The sequence below is a fragment of the Schistosoma mansoni genome, chromosome W (genome assembly GCF_000237925.1).
Source record: "Schistosoma mansoni strain Puerto Rico chromosome W, complete genome".
Taxonomy (NCBI): domain Eukaryota; kingdom Metazoa; phylum Platyhelminthes; class Trematoda; order Strigeidida; family Schistosomatidae; genus Schistosoma; species Schistosoma mansoni.
In genome coordinates, this window is record NC_031502.1 from 53,213,671 (window position 1) to 53,233,786 (window position 20,116).

The 20,116-nt window shown below is 32.1% G+C and overlaps 1 protein-coding gene across 1 annotated transcript; it reads left to right on the forward strand.

Annotated features, from left to right (window-relative positions):
- Positions 1-798: 798 nt before the first annotated feature.
- On the forward strand, positions 799-7,480 carry Smp_126710 (cadherin-related; the record flags this gene model as incomplete). The annotated part of the gene is made up of 3 exons (XM_018790144.1): positions 799-810; positions 2,080-2,129; positions 7,444-7,480. 3 exons carry the CDS (start codon positions 799-801, stop codon positions 7,478-7,480), a joined length of 99 nt encoding a protein of 32 aa, XP_018655516.1.
- Positions 7,481-20,116: the final 12,636 nt, after the last annotated feature.

A 20,116-nucleotide genomic window follows, 5' to 3' on the forward strand; every position in this document is an offset into this window, starting at 1 on the left:
TTCTTTTTTGGCAAGTTTGTTTTCTAAGGGATGGGGTTGCCGATGCCATGCCCAACCCTCCTTCTTTTTGTGGGCCTGGGACCGTCAGTAGCCCTAAATGAGCTACAAGTGGAATTCTCATATATATGTGCCTGCATTATAAAAACAAACTGTACTTTGATTCCCTGTGACATTGTTTGATATGACTATAAACTTGTCTCTATATTCGCTTGTAACGATTTGTTGGCCTTCTCGCTTCAAATCTACTTGATGTATTTGTAATTCTGTGGTCTGCACGAACAGCTGATAAATTTTAGTCGCAGCTTTTTATTGCCTTCTGAATTCAATTCCATGGAGTCCCTGTGATAACGGTTATCGAGGTGAACGTTTAACGAAGCTACGCGCACCACAGATTTCATAATGTATAAGTTAATTTCAGATAAAGTAAGTAGGTCACTTACAATGTGTAGGAATAGAACGAATCCAAAGTTTCTGAAGGTAATTAATTGAGCTTAAAAGTAATCGACTTATGCTTTCCTTTAAAATCTTTCAAATAAATGAGCTGAGTGGTTTAGTCTCATCCAAGCAACCAAAACCTCTACTGGTATTTACATGGGTCGCTAGTTACTTTAGAAGAATGACTTGCAAAAATTATTCCTTATTGTCTTACAACTAAACATCACTAAACTTATGATCTGCGATTATGAATATATGCATAATAAACTAGAGAATATAAGTGTTTGATAGACAAATGATGAAAACAAAAGAAATAGAAGTTACATTACTTACTTCCAGCTGATGCACCTGGAGTATTTAAATATGGTGTTGCACGTGGAATGTTTCTTGGAGGAAGGGCTAATTTAGATAGTTAAATAAGAAAACCAACAATATTTTGAGGTGACACATTATTTTAATCAATAGCTAAATTCTTTAACCCTTCTATAAAGTCCTTATCTTAATACAATAAAATTCAACTAAACGACTGATAATATAGCCAGATAATTGTGATATTCATGGCCGTCTAGTTGAAATTAAACATAACAGGGAGTTAACTCATATCGTTTACTGATTCATACAGTTCTTTCAACTTTTAATTATCATATATATATGTTACGTAATTAAAATTATTAGAATGTTATTTGACAAGCAAACTATAATAGGATTTCAATTTATGTAAAATCCGTTCTTTTTGGGAATAATGCATAATCTGCTAGAAATGTCAATTTCTGATATTATGTGAGCTATGAAAATCAAAATGGTCAAGTCCTTTATTGAACATTTTTCGACGAATGACTGTAGCTTATCGTAGAATTGATCTTTAACGTCTTCATTGTAGTCGTTGGTAGGTGCATAACATTGGATGACGTTCATTGTAATGCCCTCTCTCTTTGTTTTGAAGGAGACTTTGATGATCCTTGGTCCACGAGATTCCAGTCCTATAAGTGCATTTTGTGCTTGTTTGGATAACGTCAGTGCAACGCCTTGTGTATGCGGAGCATTTCCTACTTCATGACCGGAGTATAACAGCAGCTTCCCTGAAGCTAGCCTTTGTTGTCCAACCTGCGTCCAATGTGTTTCACTGATTACAAGCACCTCCAGGTTGTATCTTTTCATTTCTGTAGCAATTTGGTTGACTCTCCTGGTCTCTCACATTGTAAGAACATTCCATGTACCTAAATGAATGGTTTCTCTGGTTGTCAGAAGGGGCATCAGCCTCGTGACTTCCTTAGGAACTCGACTTTCACCATGAGGCGTCATAACTCCTCTAAATAAAGACCTTCTAACTCCCAGGGTAGAGTTTAAATGGTTTGAATAACTTTTTTTGGTTAGCGTTTTTTAGTGAGTTGGTTTTCTACAGGATGGCGTCGCTAACCTCATGTCCAACCCTTCTCCTTCATCCGGGCTTGGGACCAGTAGTAACCGTAGAGGGGCTCTAGGCGCAGTCTACGGTCCTCTTATCATTTAATTTTTATGATTGTTTTACTTGTTGACCAGAGTAACAAAGATTTTAAAATATACTGCTTAGTGAGTAATCGAACCTTTTAGATAGAGAATGAATAGAAAAACATAGATCAACAAATGAAATAAACTAACCTCCAGATGCGGATGCATTCTGTACTGAATATCTCCTTTTTTCTGATGACAATGCTGTAATATAAAATACCTGATAAGTGAATAGTGAAAGTTCTTTTAAAACGTAAACAAATATGATATAGAGCTGTTTATTTGTCGGTTTATTTAAGAATGTTGCCTTGTCATTCTCAGACATCATTTGATAATAAATACATTTTAAATCATTCTATAATTGCGAGGTAAAGATAGATTGAGAAAAAATAATAAGGTATTCTATCCAATTGTTACCCTCACATTTGATTTGCTTTATAATACGTTTCCTTTTTTAAAAAAACAGTTTTATACCCAAGCATGTGGTGGTATTAAGCATTTGACTAACTAGAAATAATCTGTGGATGCGCACTGCTGAGGAGTCCCGCAATAGGACGAAACAGCCGTCCAGTGCTTCCAGGTTTTCTATGGTGGTCTAGCTTCAATTGACTCATAATTTCAACTATATATAAAATGATAATTCTTTATTAAAAAAAGACTATTTATAAGTATCATTACCAAGGTTTGATTTGATGTACTCAAATAACCAGAACATGAATTAGGTTATTTATATTAGTAGTAAAATAAGGATAATAAATTTATTATATTCCAATTAGTAGAAGATTGAATTTCTGATGTTTCGCTGTTCAACTTAAATTGTTCTTTCAGCTAATAAATAATTGGTATAGACGAACAAATCAAAATACAAATCCGATCATTTTTATGTCAAATTATTCAGGTCATAAAGGGGAGACGTGTATATTTATTTATGTATATTACAAATCATAAGTAAATATAGAAATGAGTTCTACTCCTTCATACCATACTTCTCATACCCACTTAGATCTACATGAATATATACCAATATGATCTGATTGATGTGACAGTAGAATGATTAGACTTGTTTTTATTGTATTAAATGTTTTGATTTGCTGGTCTGTATAGTTGACAGTTGTGTTGATTTGTTTGAGTTATTTATTCTTTGTAGGGATAATTTACACTAAGTAGCAAAATATTAAAAGTTCAATTTTCCATTGAATACTTTTTTCTGGTTAGCGTTTTTTTGGCGAGTTGGTTTTCTACGGGATGGAGTTGCTAACCTCATGCCCAACCCTCCTCCTTTAGTCAGGCTTGGGACCGGCAGTAGCCCCCGGAGGGGCTACAGGCGAATATATATAATGATGTTAATAATAGAAGTTAAAATTTTCACAAGTCCACTTTGAACAAATATTGTTTCAATATAATGAAAATTCCCATTTTGACATTTGATAAATAAAAAAGGAACGAATCGAGCGAAGAAATTTCTTTTCAATTAGTTTTTCATCATGGCTCTACACTAATCAAAGTAATTATTCGAAAATCAAGCTGTTGCTGCGTTGCATAATATATAAAAGAGAAGAAAGAACTAACAAAATATTTTGATGAATGGTCAGTAATATAGTAGTTATGTAAGAATCAAGAGACGAATGAAGAGAATAAGTAAAATACAAAAATAGAAGGGATAAGATAATTGTTTACCGAAATTCTGCTACAAACTCCGCTATACCGATGGCCAAGGTAGCGAGAGTGGTTGTACAAACTTTTTTGGATACAAAGGTTCGGTTTGTGAACATGGATTGTAATGGCTTCAGCTATATGCAAAAAACGAATTCGTAAACCATGCAGCAAAATTGATGGGATATGGTTCACCTTGATGAACTGTGTCCATCAAGTGAGCCAGAATAGAACTCTTAATCACTTTTACTTATCCTTTGCTCAACCACAACGGATGGTGTTCTGTTATTCGTTGACGAACTTGCCGAATTGTACACCCTATATAACTGGCTCCGCAGGAGAAGTTGAATTTGTAAATACACTCAGATGTGGCGAATTCAGGCAATCTGTCCTTATTAACTGTTATATTGTGGGGCGGTGGTAGAAGATGGTACTCAGTCTGGCTGTATTAAATGTTTTCTTTACTGCCTTTCTTAACTTCTGTGTCATGGTTCCTTCCGTGGCATCATTTGAGAATTGTAATTTTAAGAACAATACTTTCTTCCTAACGGTAGGTACCCTTGTCCTTTTTTCGTCTCCGTCATGTGTTTATCGATGATTTTCATTGGGTATCCATTCCTACTAAGCAAGTTGCAAATATTAACCAATTCATTTAAAATAATTTCATCCGAGCAAATCATTCAAGCACAATGAGTCAGGATCTTTATCAAGTTTCTTTTGTATTTTATTGGTGCTGCATTATAGAAATGAGTGTATTGTCCAACTGTAGACTTTTTATGTAACTTTGTGGAAAGGATTAGCGAACTGAGGTTACTGAGATAATTGTAGGGCTTATATGCAGATATCTCTGATTTGCACAAACTTGATCAGTTATTAAATGCAGAACAATAATTTCACAAGAATATACTGAATTTATGTTATTCGATGATTATTTAAGCTCATAAACTTTTATTCATTGAGGTATTTGGTGGATAAATGACATGCAATCACGAAAGTACTGTAACTGTCGTTGTTTCTTCGGTTCCATTTATATGGAAATCAATGAAATTACTGAAAAATTGTTGTCATTTTCCGAAGTTAAAGACCTGAGCTTGAAAACCTTTGAAAATTGGGAGACATTTAATAATTCCTCAATGGTGTACGACAACGAACGTCCGTCCAGTACTTCTATGTTTTCAGTGACAGTATAGCTAAGATTAGTTCGTGAACTAAACTGTGAAAATTCTGCATTCTTCAAAATTCCTGTATACTATTAGATTTTGTTAGAGGAAAATATGACAATCAAGAAGATTGGTGACATGTTTTCAGCAAACTCCATACAGCATTTATGTAATGTTAGTTAGTTATCTGATTATCGTATCGTGGGACGCGAGGTGACCTTTTATTGACATTACGTATCCTGAATTACGATTTGGGTGTTGATATGTATCATCCTTTTGCTTCTTACAGTACTAATAATCTCCGAGGTCAAAGCAAGAAGGTTCACAAACCGCAATCTAATAAACTTAAAGTGAGGTTCTGTTTTTCTCACCGAATAGTCAAAGACTGGAACGCCTTACCCGAACAAGTGGTATCAGCTCCATCAGTGGACATTTTCAAGGAGAAGCTGGATGTCCACTGGAAGGCAAAATGTCAGGATTAACACAGGTCCACCAACCTACTATCCTTATTACTGAAGACTGACTGCTCTCCCTTCTGTCAACAGCAAAACAGTGACTTCGATTTACACGATGTAAGTAAACGATTGTATGCAAAATTTCATCTCTTCTCAAAAATGAATGAAGAATGTCTATGCTTTTATTTATTGCTAGTTTCCATATGAGTAATTCGTTTAAATTACTCAGATCAAAATAAATATCTTAGAAGTATTGCTAACAAGGCTTGAATTCGTGTAGTTACGTAGTAGGTCAGTTAAGCAACTTTCTTATACAATGTAAATAAACGTGATTCATTACATCAGAATACGTAAATAAACAGTATTTAATTTACATAACTGACAAACCTGTATCCTTGAATACGGCTGAAGATAATTGGTGAGGAAGAATTGAAAAAAAAAGGATAAGAGTAAATTAGTGTTTCAATCTATTCATCAATGTGATAATACATAATAGTTAGTTTTAATTAAATAAGAGAAATAAAACTTATAAAATCAATACACCATTATTAGTAAAGTGTTCCTCTGGGTGTTGTTGTGTACCACCAACTCAATGAATAGATTCAATTAAAAGTACATATTAAGCTTGAATTCAGTGAATAATGTGCGAAAGGAAAAAAAAAACATTAAGTTGGAAATACTCTTATTTCACCGATACACCGTATTGTTACTAAACTGTCATATAAAATTGAAAAACTACACTTAAACAAATATTTAAAATTTAACTCTACTCAAAATGTGTATTTTATTCAGTTAACTTATCTAATCTAACTTATCTAAGAATGACACTTTCTAAAAGTCTGTTAGCATAAACAAATTGATTAATGATAATAGATGCCAAAAAGAGAAGTGGATAAACGTAGTTGTCTAGGCAAAAAAACAACAACAAACAATCCTTTTTAATAATAATAGAAACCAAAACATTTTTTTAGAATAAAACTATAAAGTAAAACCGGTTGATATAAATCAAATCTATATTGGTGTAAATTGTCAATCACCCTTTTTAAACATGTAGATACATGAAATAGTGCAATCATATTTTAAATGTGTACAGTTTGAAGTTATTAAAATATTTAATAAAAGTTTATATTGAAATAATGTTATACATAGATAATTGTATTGAACTAAACAATAAACAAATAATGTGCACAATGTAATAATTTCATGTAATTAGTTCCCTTTTATGCTTCCAGTTGAAGAAGAAATTAGGAAAAGACGTTGGAAGTGGATAGGACATACATCGAGGAAATCACCAATGTGCATCACGAGGTAATCCCTAACTTGGAATCCGGAAGGGAAGCGGAAAAGAGGAAGGCCAAAGAATACATTATTCCGGGAAATAGAAGCAGATATGAAAAGGATGAATGGTAACTGGAAATAACTAGAAAGGATTGTTTGGGACAGGGTTGGATGGAGAAAACTGGAGTGCGGCCTATGCTCCTCCACGAGGGGTAACAGGCGTAAGTAAGTAAGAAAGTAAGTTCCCTTTTATGAACTTAAATAAAAGCCAGAATAAATTTTGATGCAGAATAATATGAATTCATTATATTTCGTAGCTTTTCATCAGCTACTTACAACCATATATGTATTAGAATTTTAGCATTGAGATAATAAATAGTGTAGAACAATGAAGAAACCACGAAATATAATGAATTCATATTATTCTGCCTGTTACCCCTCGTGGAGGAGCATAGGCCGCACACCAGTTTTCTCCATCCAACCCTGTCCTGGGCAATCATTCCCAGTTCATTCCAATTGTTATTCATCCTTTTCATATCTGTTTCTATTTCCCGGGGTAATGTGTTCTTTAGCCTTCCTCTTTTCCGCTTTCCTTCTGGATTCCAAGTTACGGCTTGCCTCGTGATATAGTTTGGTGATTTCCTCGATGTATGTCCTATCCACTTCCAACGTCTTTTCCTAATTTCCTCTTCAGCTGGAAGCATAAAAGAGAACTAATTATTACAATGTAATAATTTGTTTATATAATACTACTTCTAATAATAATCGACAATATTTTACAAATGCCCATGTTAGTACGAAATTAAATAGATCTTATTAGAAAGTAAGTGAATTAGGCTAATTCTTTAATATTTAATAAATATATTGAAGATTTTAGTGCTGTTTGTTTTAATTATTTGATAAGTTAGTAATAATATAAAGTCTGTTTTAATAAATAAAACCAATTAATTATGGAATTATTTACTTACATAATCTACCAGTGCCTTTAGATGGTGGCTTTTGACCTTGTGATAATTCTTCAATAATGGAGATTTCAGATGGTTTACGAGGTTTCGACAAAGCTTTTTGTAAAATATACATAATGGTTATGAATTATTATTCATATATGAAATTTTAGAGTTTCAAGCACGAAAGAAGTTTAAATTCATAACAAATAGGATACTAATAGTCCTTTATCCGTTTTTTGCTCAATCGAATCAAAGTACTCAATGCTCATTTTTATGTAATTTTGAGAAACAATAGAAATGGATGCAATAAAATTTATCTATTTTGAACCACACTCACTCAGTCATAGATAACTTAGAATATGGGAGGAAGGGATATCAGTTCAATGTACCACATTCATAACACACATGACCTTTCGGTTGCACATCGAGTACTGTACTAGTAGACCACTTGATTATTAATTTGAAGGCAATGTTTTTAATTTCACGCAATATGCGAAATCGGTCAACATTAGAAAAATAAATTGTAAAATAATATTCTAATAAATGAAATATTATGCTGAATATAAGACCTATAAATTCTGAATACGAATCCATGTGAAGTTACAGATGTACTGTCATGAAGTTTTGGAAGAGAAATACAGTTTGTAGAAGGGTGAGCCGCAATGGAGTGTGAGAAGTATATTATTATAGGATAGATGTGTGTGAACTGCAGATATAAATCAAAATTTAACACGGTAATGGATTTCATATGAAATGTACATTCATATAAAAATGAGATAATTCAAAATTATTGTCAGGCGGTGTCGTAATTCATATCAAAAGCTTGAATAATGGGGTTCCGAACCTAAATTTATTTCATATGTAACCAACTTCATATGTTTGGCCGACCTCATTTTCCAGCATCAAGTATATGAACAGTCTTCCCGAAATCTTCCAAAGAATGCATTTGCCACGTTTTAGCACTAAGTAATGTAGTTTAATGATGTTTTAAAAAAATAAAGCTTCGGATCACAGTTTAATTTTTTGATTGATCCAATTATTCTAAGAATAGGGTAGGTAACCATTATCTAATAATGGGACTGATAAGCCTTCAAGAAAGAAATGATATAAATGATTGCTTAAGACATCCAGTACTGATTGTATCCTAGACACTATTTGAAGCAATTTTCACCTAAAATATTTACTTAGCGGTCCATATTCAGAAGTCACATAACAGAGATAAATCTACAATCACTAATATGCATTACGATAAGTAGAATGATTTCAGATTGCAGTAGCTGTAATCATTTCATTGGCTAAGTAACATTGTTAATGTTGTGGGGTGAGTTATGGTAATGCCGCTATAGGTAATTCCCAGTTCACAAAATTTCACAGGTTAATATTTTTTAAATAATATTTACTACTACTTATAAGTTGTAGGTAGCACAAACAGTTTAAATATACTATGCTGAAGGAAATGGTTTTCAAAAAAAGAACAAATTATCAAGCTCGATAACAAACTTTAAATCGTATAGAATTTCCTTCTTTCTATTCTCTTACGATTATTCGGCACATAGAAATGTCGTACACTAGTTCAGAAGGAAGCGAATTATTCAATAAGTCGTTTGCAAACATATATATGAAAACTTCGTAATAAAAATATTTAAGTGATGGAATTCAGCATCTATAAAGTGCTTATTATTTGAGTATCATATAAAAATATTGAGCACAATGAAAGGAAATGAACATCTTGACGTTTACCAAAATGGAAAAGAATCATACAAGATGATAGTTGGTCAGTTATAGTAGATATAGCACCTGGCAAACACATATTTCTGTCCAAAGTTATATCTCACAGCAACGGATCAAGTAAGTAAATTGATAAGGTAAAAATTAGAGCATAAGAAATAATAATACCAATAGATATGGCTAGACAGAAATAAAAGTCAGATATAAAAAGGAACGGATGGAGCTGAAGAATAAAACAGATGAAATCGTTTTCACGAAGATACGGAGTAGACGTTACCATGCTTACGCAAAAGTTCTGGCCATGTTTTCGAACGTCTCCAAATACAGACAGTGATGATCATACACTTTTTAGCCCAGCCCCAGTCAACATTTATAGACTTCATGAATTGATTTCATGTTTTGATCTCCTCATCCCTACCTTTTCTCACCCTATTCATATGCCGGTCCTCATCATCAGACAAGTTATGCTGTGTTGAATGCGATACATGTTGTAACCGCCTTAATCAATGATGGTTCACAACTGACATGCTCCTAACCTCAGCATTACTCATTACATGTTTCTGCCGTATGTTAGTAACACTTTAAAGACATCTGAGATGGAACATAATTATATCTTTTACTTTTTGTAGATCGTACTCCACAGTCGTAAGAAAATGTAAAGCTGGCTGTTGAAAAGATCGAAAGCTGAGAATAATAAGATTAAGCGACTGGTCGAGTGCATAATGGCTTAAGATTTTGAATTCAGTCAATCCGCTATACAATGCGATAAATGTTTGATATTATGTCAATGTTATAAGTGAGAACAAACATATTTATTTAACTTTTAAGCGTTTTGAAAGAATAAATTTAATTCAGTCATAAATAATAATTAACTATCTGTGTATAAACAGATAATCCAACAAATATGTCATACGTTTCCAAAAAGGTCTCTATTGAAAACTGTAGCTGAATTTCTAGTGTAAATCAGTCATAAATGTTTATCGAAATAAACAGATCTGTATAAAATTTTGGAGTCAGTATTAGACGGATACGTTTATGAAGAAAAATTTACAGCTTGCACTGACTTAATTTACATACAGTTAAACGGGATCAGTTAAATTTATATTGACGAGGTCAACAATTGTGTCAACATCTAAAAATGACCATTTACCCATAAATGGGATTAGTAAAAATGACGAATTTCTCAGAGACCATGAATTCAGATGTCCTGTGATGTGGGCTACTTATATCCACATAAGTAGTATATGGTGATGATCAGACATAGAATTTACTTTGGCAAAAGATCGATAAGGAAAGAGCAGGAATGAAGCGCAGTCCGTATGAAAATGCATGAACAATGAAATCAGAGAAGACGAACTGATATTTACAGAAGGAACAGTTAAGATTGAGACAATTGATTGTTATTTTGCAAATTAACTATTTACTGTATGGTTATCAGAATTTAGTGAGATAGTTTGCAATTTGTGCTTAAATACATTTGATTGTTTCCGTCCGTGTTCTTGTTCACTACAGTCCTACAAATTACTAATTACTCTACAAAGAAGCCGCCTTGACGAAATGTAATGAAATATTTTGTTGATCATTTATGTTAAATGACTTTAAAATGTCTAAAGTATGACCAATATAATTCGGATGTTATTGTTAAAGACTACAGTATGTTTGAGTTAGATATTCTGCACTCCAAAATGCTCCGGTTTGGATTTTTTCAAAATCGAAAACGCATAATAGGCAAAAATGAAGTTTAGTTTAGATTTATAGGTATACGAATATTATATTAGAGTGTAACAGTAAATTGAATACCTATTAATTTGTCAAACTGCTGTATACAGTAATTAGTGACATTCAGCTTTTGATGTGGGTTTGTTCTCTGAGCTGGATGGTTTGGTCGTGGAGCTTTCAGCTCAGAGAATAAACCCACATCAAATCACCCACCTGAGCTACAAATCTTCTCCACCATCTCGACATTCAGCTTTGTCTGATAATTTATAAAAATAATTTTACAAATCATATACCCTTTAGATTTTATACTGGGTGACCTGAGAAGGGTATATATTGAGGAAAACTAAATCACCAGTAATATGATCTGCTGTTACAAGTGAATTTTAAAGAAGACAAACTGTGATTCAGGATAAGAAACACATTCAAAAAATATTAATATGAATTAGATCTTCATATGACTTCACCGCCACACTTTCATAATTATATGAAATAGTACTGAACCGAAGTAGTTTGTTTTTCATTCATAGCAATCATATAGATTACACACTTAATTAATCAATAGACAATAAATAATGATTCTTGATTTATCCCAAGTTTCAGTCATGAACATTAACAATGGGAAAATACAAATCCTTTTACCATATTGGTAAACATTACGATCAAAGGAATCAGTATTGAAATGATTTAAATGACAATGATAAGAATTATATATCTATACTAACCAATCATCATCTTATAAACAAACTAATAAATTATATAAGAACTTTCGTCTAAATTAGAGCGAATAGTTTCACAGTATTTGAGCGCCAAGTTGATATAAGACATTAAATAGAAAGAATATATTTTTAAAATCTCAGCGAATGAATTTGAAGTAAATCCAACGTTTCGCCTGACAATCTGATCCAAACTTTTTCAAAGAAAGGAAGCTTGGAGCAGTTTGCCAGGCAAAACGTTGGATTTACTTCAAATTCATTCTCTGAGATTTTGCAAATATATTATTCCTATTTAAACTAATAAATTAGTTTCAAACTATCGAGTCACATGGTTACTATGCTTTTGATTAATAGTTAATAAGTGTTGTATGCTCATAATTATTTTGGTAAAACGACCTAGGACAGGTTTTTGAACACGTGAAAAAAACTATTTATGGCTTTTATTACAATAACTCATTTTTTAGGTTCTGACTTAATAATTAAGCATTTTACACATAATCATACCATAATAGTTAAACACATTATATCTCATAATGATTTAAGTTCCGATTAAATATTTCTATAATTCCTTGATACATTATATGGATCTTGGAGACAACACATTAAGCTATTGAATATCTTTTGAGTGGTGTAAATTTAAACTGAAGGGTCAGAAAAATACAATATTCATGTGATATACTATTTACTAAATTTAATTTATAAGTAGTTTCAGAAAGTTAACAGTGTAATCAATTTGTAATCAATTTACTATGGTCATTACAATAATTAATTTATAATAGTCATTTTTTGTAACAATTAAATAACTCACTAGATAAATGACGTTCCTAACTTATAATCTTATTGAATTGTTCAACATAAAACTCAAAAATTCGGTGTATTGTTTCCCGTACTTTTTAATTACTATGCATCAGATTAATCCTGTCCGAAATGTTAAAAAGACTTGTAAACATTCATATAAGTCTCCTGTGCAATCTAACTCAACAATTATCTGCTTTATGATGATTAGAAAAATGTTGCTGAGATATTACCATTGCAAATTATAAGATTAAAAGATCTTCATAGCTGTTTGAGTTCTCTTATACAGACCGTTTTACACCTGAAGATACAGTAATTTAAGTAGCGTTTAAATAGATATACCAATTTCTTGTCAATCAAACTGCTTGATCTGCAACTTAGTCATAGGAGTGTATCGACGGTGTCATTAAAAGAAATGTTATAGGTTGACTATTACTAAGGAATTTTAGACCGTTATTGATTTATTGTTTAACTTATGTTAATATATTTGTAAATTTCATTGTGTCTGTGCAGTTCCTTGGAGACGATTATATCGTTGTTTTTAACGAATTTTCTTCATGATTTACTAGTCTTTCATATGTGTGTAATCAGCTATGTTATTTGATTGTATTCCAGGTTGAGGACAGAGACTGAATTCATGAAGGGTATTTTATTGAAATTAATCATTCTTTCATACCTGTACCGATGTTTTTTATCCACTCTATTTCTGGAAGCTATTATACATGAATTTAAATATAAAAAGTCTTCCATCAAGCCATTAAGTCATAACAGATACTATTGAGATGACAATTAGTAGTATTTTAAGTAGTGAGTACTAGGTTTAATTACCAGAGAATATATGAACACGGATGAAAATACATAGCTAACAACTGCTAAAAATCATAGAAATAACGTCCTGGATCGCCTTTAGCTACAATCGAAATAGAGATATCTGTTCATAGATCCATCAGAATCCGATCATATTTAGCCGTGACTATTAATAACGCGACAACACAGACCATATTTGGAGATCTACTAGAAATTCTGTAGAGTTAAATGTCACTCATTTTTTATGGAAGTTTGTGAATTTCAGAAACGCAAACTTTAAAACATAGGTAAACTGATTATTTTTAAGGGCGCTCAAATATCTGTTGATTGACAATGTCGTAAGAAAAGTCGCGGACAGGCTTTTCAGGTCACCGATAGTAAAGTGAAACACAACCAATTCAAAGCATATGAACTGTCGACGTGTCATATAGCATTACACTAGTTGTGTTTCTTCTAAAAAAACATTCATAGTACCATGGAGTTTGGATAGAAAATTGGTATTTTAACAGATCGTGTGATATAACATCTATAAGTATTGATCAAAAAGTAGGGCTGATGATTAACTGGATTAGTAATTTAAAAGTTCTAAGCTACAATAAAGTTCATTTATAACATTCAACAGACTCAAAACATTATTACAGTAAACAATTTTATTTACAAGACTAAATTTATCTTAAATTTAGAATTTTCTGGAAAATATGAGAAAATATCCATGAAAAAATTGGACATGAGGTTAAACTTTTTTAACAGTTGATAATGTAATGAATAGGGTCCTTCATATATATATATATGTATCATTGTCTTAAATCCATAGAAGCATTGCTTCTAAAAGATGTTGAATAACTCTCTATCTGGTATTTTATTTCACTTTTATCTAAAATGTTTACATCTATTCTCCAATAAGAGTATATTTGTTTATGTTTTTAGATGATTATCGTCGTAGGTCTTTTGTTTATAAAATAAACAATAAACAATGGTTTATCCTTATTTTAAACCATTGGTACAATAATGTTATTGGCATTAACATGCTCAAAAAGGAATCCATTAAAAGTGTGTTTAAATTGTGTTTTTTTTTGTTTTCACATGTGTGTTCAATCTAAGATATTTGTATAATAAACAAATTCTTCACAAAAATTCACTTAATAAATGAGGTTTACTAATAAATAAGTTTAATATGAGACCATTAGATGATTGAAGGTAGTTAATAAAACCAATTCGAATAAGTATTTCTCTATACAAATAATTATAAATAAAATAATACATCATCATTTTATCACTATACATAGCATTGATGATTTATTATTCTTATTTGGCCTATTGAATACATTATTAAGGTTTTATAGAAATCAGGAAGAAGCGCTGGAAGTGGGTAAGATACATATTGACGAAAGCACCCAACTGCGTCACAAGAACATCTGGAACTCAAAACAATTGTCAACCAACACTAAGGTCAGGATTTTCAATACAAATGTCAAGACAGTTCTACTGTATGGGGCCGAAACCTGGGGAACTACGAAAGTCATCATACAGAAAATAAAAGTGTTTATTAACAGTTGTCTACACAAAATACTACTGATCCGTTGGTCAGACACTATCAGCAACAACCTACTGTGGAAGACAACAAACCAGATTCCATCCAGTGGAGGAAGAAATCAGGAAGAAGCGCTGGAAGTGGATAGGTCACACAATGAGGAAATCACGCAACTGCGTCACAAGACAAGCCGTCACATGGAATCCTGAATGTCAGGGAGAAGCGGAAGACCAAAGAACACATTACGCCGAGAAAGGGAAACAGATAAAAGAAGAATGAACAAAAATTGTATAGAACTAGAAAGGAAGGCCCAAGACAGAGTGGGTTGGAGATTGCTAGTCGGCGACCGATGCTCCATTGGGAGTAACAGGCGTAAGTAAGTAAGTAAATAAGTAAGTAATTAAGGTTTTATGCAATAGAAATAGTATCAAAATAATAATCAGACTGCAGGTGTAAAATACAAATTATTTTAATTGAAAGTTAGTTTTACTTTACTGAAAAAGCATTGACTCTAACGAGTTAATTGTGCTAATCTCATAGATTAACAGTAATCCAAATACTGTATAGAAAGTTGAATTAATTTACTAACTCCATAATAATTGAGAACATAAACTTTGTACCCTATACTCTATTTATGGTAAAATACGGAATTCTTCTGAAGAAAACAAAACTTTAAATTCTAGCTCGAAACTAATTTACCCTTATGAAATAAATTCAAGGAGATAATCATTAACCATTTTTAAGATATACACCATAGGTAGACTATTCGTTTGTAGTTTACTATTCTCAAAATTCTGGAAATGTTATTTTAATAGTATTCCATATCTTAATGAAAATGTCTTTTATTAAATGCTTATTGATCGACATTAATAAATGTTGAAGTAGATTGATACTTTCTACTATAAACTCTCAGACAATAAGTACAAATATCGTTCTAGTGATCAAACGTATCGTGGTTACTTATGAATACTTAACATCATTTCTTAATTGTTAAATTAATGATTTCAATTGGGTTTTTAGCAATTTAATGTAAGTTGTCTACTATAAAATTAGTTATTGAATGATAACACTAAGTGAAACAATATATCAGTATTAAATAGCAGTGGTTTAAAGAAGTAGAGTCAAACATTTAGCGTGCTTTTGGCTTCAATGTCTTAATTAATTAAAGCTAGACTCATAAAACGTGTACTGTTCTAAATTAATTGAAAACAGTTTCTTTAACGAGGAAAAATTGCTCAGAACACATCTCGTAGGCATTTGAAATTTGAAGAACGTTTAATTAAGTGAATATTTAATCGGATTTCAGCACATTTTAATTTAATGTTTTTTAATTAAAAGTTTAGGGTTGTTGAAATTGCTGAGTTTAGATTGATATCATAAATGAATCAATGTTAGACCACCATTGAAAATCCGGAAGCACTGGACGTCCGTTTCGTTCTAGTATGAGACTCCTCAGTAGTGAGCAGCCACGATTCCTAATGTTATATAGTAGAAGGCAATATTCCACAAGTTTTGTGATTGATGACTTCGTAGATATTCTCACATTTATTATAAAAAATACTATGTTACCAATAAACTTCTCATCAGTAAACGAATCAAGACAAATGTTTTTCTTGTAAGCCAAATGATTTGACAAATTTAGGTTCTTAACAATAGTGAAAAGTATTATTTCTCATAAACACAACATAACATTGATGCAACCCTGAACTTGAATATACAATTTAGATTAGTTATACATATAAAATTAGTGAAATATTTATTTGTAATTTCTAAGATTAGATGAATTACTAGGGTAGTTAAAGGGGTGTCTACAATTTAAATAATATTAAAGATTCCCATTGTGAAAATTAGAACAACATATGTAAGCGAACAATTGTTTTCAATTAGATCGTCATCAGGCTTTACTCTAATATACATGAATATTTATATGAAAATGTCAGACCAATCAAGGCTATTTGAGTCAATAATAATCACAATGAAATAGAATACGTTACCAAGCATAATAATGTTTAATTATTGATAAGACTTTTGTTATCGTAATTTACTATTCTTACTACTATCAGTACACCTGTCTTCCCACTATCAACTTGTACTTTTAACTATTATTATGCTTGGCAACGTATTCTATTTCATTGTGATTATTATTGACTCAAATAGCCTTGATTGGTCTGACATTTTCATATAAATATTCATGTATATTAGAGTAAAGCCTGATGACGATCTAATTGAAAACAATTGTTCGCTTACATATGTTGTTCTAATTTAAATAATGTTTGAAAAGATTTTACTATGGCTAGTAATTAGGAAAATGCTTACAAACTAAAAGTATTCAAAAACATACACAATAATACGATAAACTTGTTTGCTTACATAAAGATTAAAGAAGCATTGTAACACATTGCTTGATGTTAATAAAATTAAATCAACACAGAATCATGACGACGTAAAAGCCTAACTAAACTGCTGTAAGGATGACTCGTTGGCAAACTCAAGGAAGCGACGTTGCGGGTTCAATCGTTCAAGTAGTCTAGTAGTACGCGGCATAACAAGAATCAAAGCTCTAGATAAAACAACTGCCATGAAAAAAGCTGATAGACACAGAAGGAGTTGGGCGAATTTACTTTGTCTAAATCGCGTTACTTTTGTATTATTCTTCTGTCAGTCTTTTAAAGTCAATAATGTTAACTGATAATTTATCCAGTAGATCTCTGTAGATTTATTTCAAAATATCAATCTAGTGGGATATTATTCCACCTGATCAATAAATTTAGCATACGTTGGTTAACAGACAAATCATTAAGGAATTCTTAACGTTCCAATTAAAATCATTCGATTCTTAAATTCTCAGATCAATCAAATGAACCAACCGTGATTTTTCCAGTTTTAAATGGTTCATTGGATTCTTTCTCAAATCACATGTTCAAATTATTATAGTACTAATGAATAAATGGCATTCAGTCAGATATATAATACATAACTAATAAATTCACTTAGTATTGTTTGTTTGAACCCCATTGCACAAGCAAGTGGCTATCAGGACTATGAATGGCGTTTGAAGCGAAAAGTACTGGGTTTGAGTCCCAGAGTAAACATCAACTCTAAGATGCAGGTACATCCAGTTGACGAGTCCCAAATAGGACGAAACGCGCGTCCTGGATTCCACTGCTAGCCACTATCCATCTCTGCTTACATAACTATTAGTGAAAACTACCACTGAAATACTTATCAAACCGTAGATTCAAACGTATTTATAAAAAACTTCTCAACGGTTATGATATTCATTTTATTGCATGTCGTAATTTCACATATTAGATATAATAGAACTTTTTGAAAAATGCAGATTGTGTGAAAGAAAATTTTGGGGTCAGATGTAATTGATTACATCTACAATCTAATACGTATAATCGTTGTGTGCGTGGGTACAACCACCTTATTAGTACTTTTAATTAACAATTTACAGATGAAATTACAGGTAATATTTGTAAGAACCGAAAACCGTGCTTATTTAACAAAGTAAATGTGAGTATATCATGATTTCCCAATGTTTATGACAGGTAAGATGTCCCCAACCAACTTGTAGTAGGTGATGATTACATCGTAAAATGAAGTTTTATTCATAAACCTGAACAAATGTCTGGTTATTATTTTGATAACATTGAGGTATTTTGACTAAAAATAAATACTGAATACTTTCAAGTGACTAAGAAAAATATCACTTTGTCTCTCTTCATGAGTGTCTTCGGCAGCATGTTCTACTAACAAGTGTAAGATACAGACCTCCAATTAACTGCCCATGGAGATGGAGAATAGCTGAGCAAAGTGGAAGAAAAATGGTACATCTAATAATCTGGAGAACAATCACTTTGTCTCAAATATTCTTCAAAACTCTTATAAATCAAAATTCATCTTTTTTTCAAAAAAAATATCATTCAAGTTCACAACTATTTAAATATGATGTAACAAAATATGATTTATTTAGTTAGCTCAAATAAAAAACCATTTTTTCCATAAAAGCCAACTTACAAATGGCTTATTATCTGAAATTCATTTAGGACTTATCTAGAACATATATATATATATATATATATATATATATATATGAACAATGCAATAAAGTATATCTGCAATTAAATAGGAATAATATATTTGTAAAATCTCAGCGAATCAATATGAAGTAAATCCGACGTTTCGCCTGGCAATCTGGTCCAAGCTTTTACAAGGAAATATATACATTTCCTAGGTAATGTCTTACATCAACTCGGTACCCAAATACTGTGAAACTATTGGATAGCAGAGGATTCTGAAACGCACATTTCATCCCGTTTGGGAATCATCAGATGGATGTACCTGAATCCCTGAGTTGATGTTAACTCCAAGACTCAAACCCCGTACTTATCATTTCAAACGCCATCGCGTGATTCACTTAGATACTTAGTTCAGTAGGAAGAAATGCGTGTCCTGCACTCCACAGCTAACCGCAATTTATCTTTGCTTACAAAACTTCAATAAGTTGTAATCATTTCTCAATCATAAGCAAAGATGGGTAGCGACTAGCAGTGGAATCTTATTAGGGTCTCGTCAGCCGGATGTACCTGCATCTCAGAGTTGATGTTCACTCTGGGACTCGAACCCAGTAACTTTCGCTTCAAACGCCATCGCGTTATCTACTCAGCTACTGAGTCCTGATAGCCACTTGCTTGGATTCCACTGCTAACCACTATCCATCTTTGCTTATAATGCTTGTGAATTAAAGCAATATCGAGGCAATACGCACAGTATGCGCATATGCCAATAAGAGACTGATCAATTGCAGTCCCGAAAATCAATGGGAAGTTTCAAACAAACAATACCAAGTGATTTCCCAATTATATTTCTAAAAATATGATTAAATCTTGTCAATTATTTTATTGGTTAATAAGAAAAGAATTCAAATCTTTAAACTTTTCATAGTTGAAATCATGAGTCAATTGAAGCTAGACCACTATGGAAAACCTGGAAGCACTAGACGGCCGTTGGATGCCGGCTCAGTGGTCTATCGGCTAAGGGCTCTGGCTCGAGACTGATAGGTCCTGGGTTCGAATCTCACGAGTGCGAGACCGTGGATGCGCACTGTTGAGGAGTCCCATAGTAGAACGAAACGGCCGTCCAGTGCTTTCAGGTTTTCGATGGTGGTCTAGCTTCGATTGACTCATGATTTCTACTATGAAAAGTTTAAAGATTTGAATTCTTTTCTTATTAAACAATGAAATAATTGACAAGATATAATCCTATTTTTAGATAATATCATTGGGAAATCACGTGGTATTGTTTGTTTGAAACTTCCCATTGATTTTCGGGACTGACATTGATCAGTGTCTTATTGGCATATGCGCATACTGTGCGTTTTGAGTCGATTTTGCTTTAATTC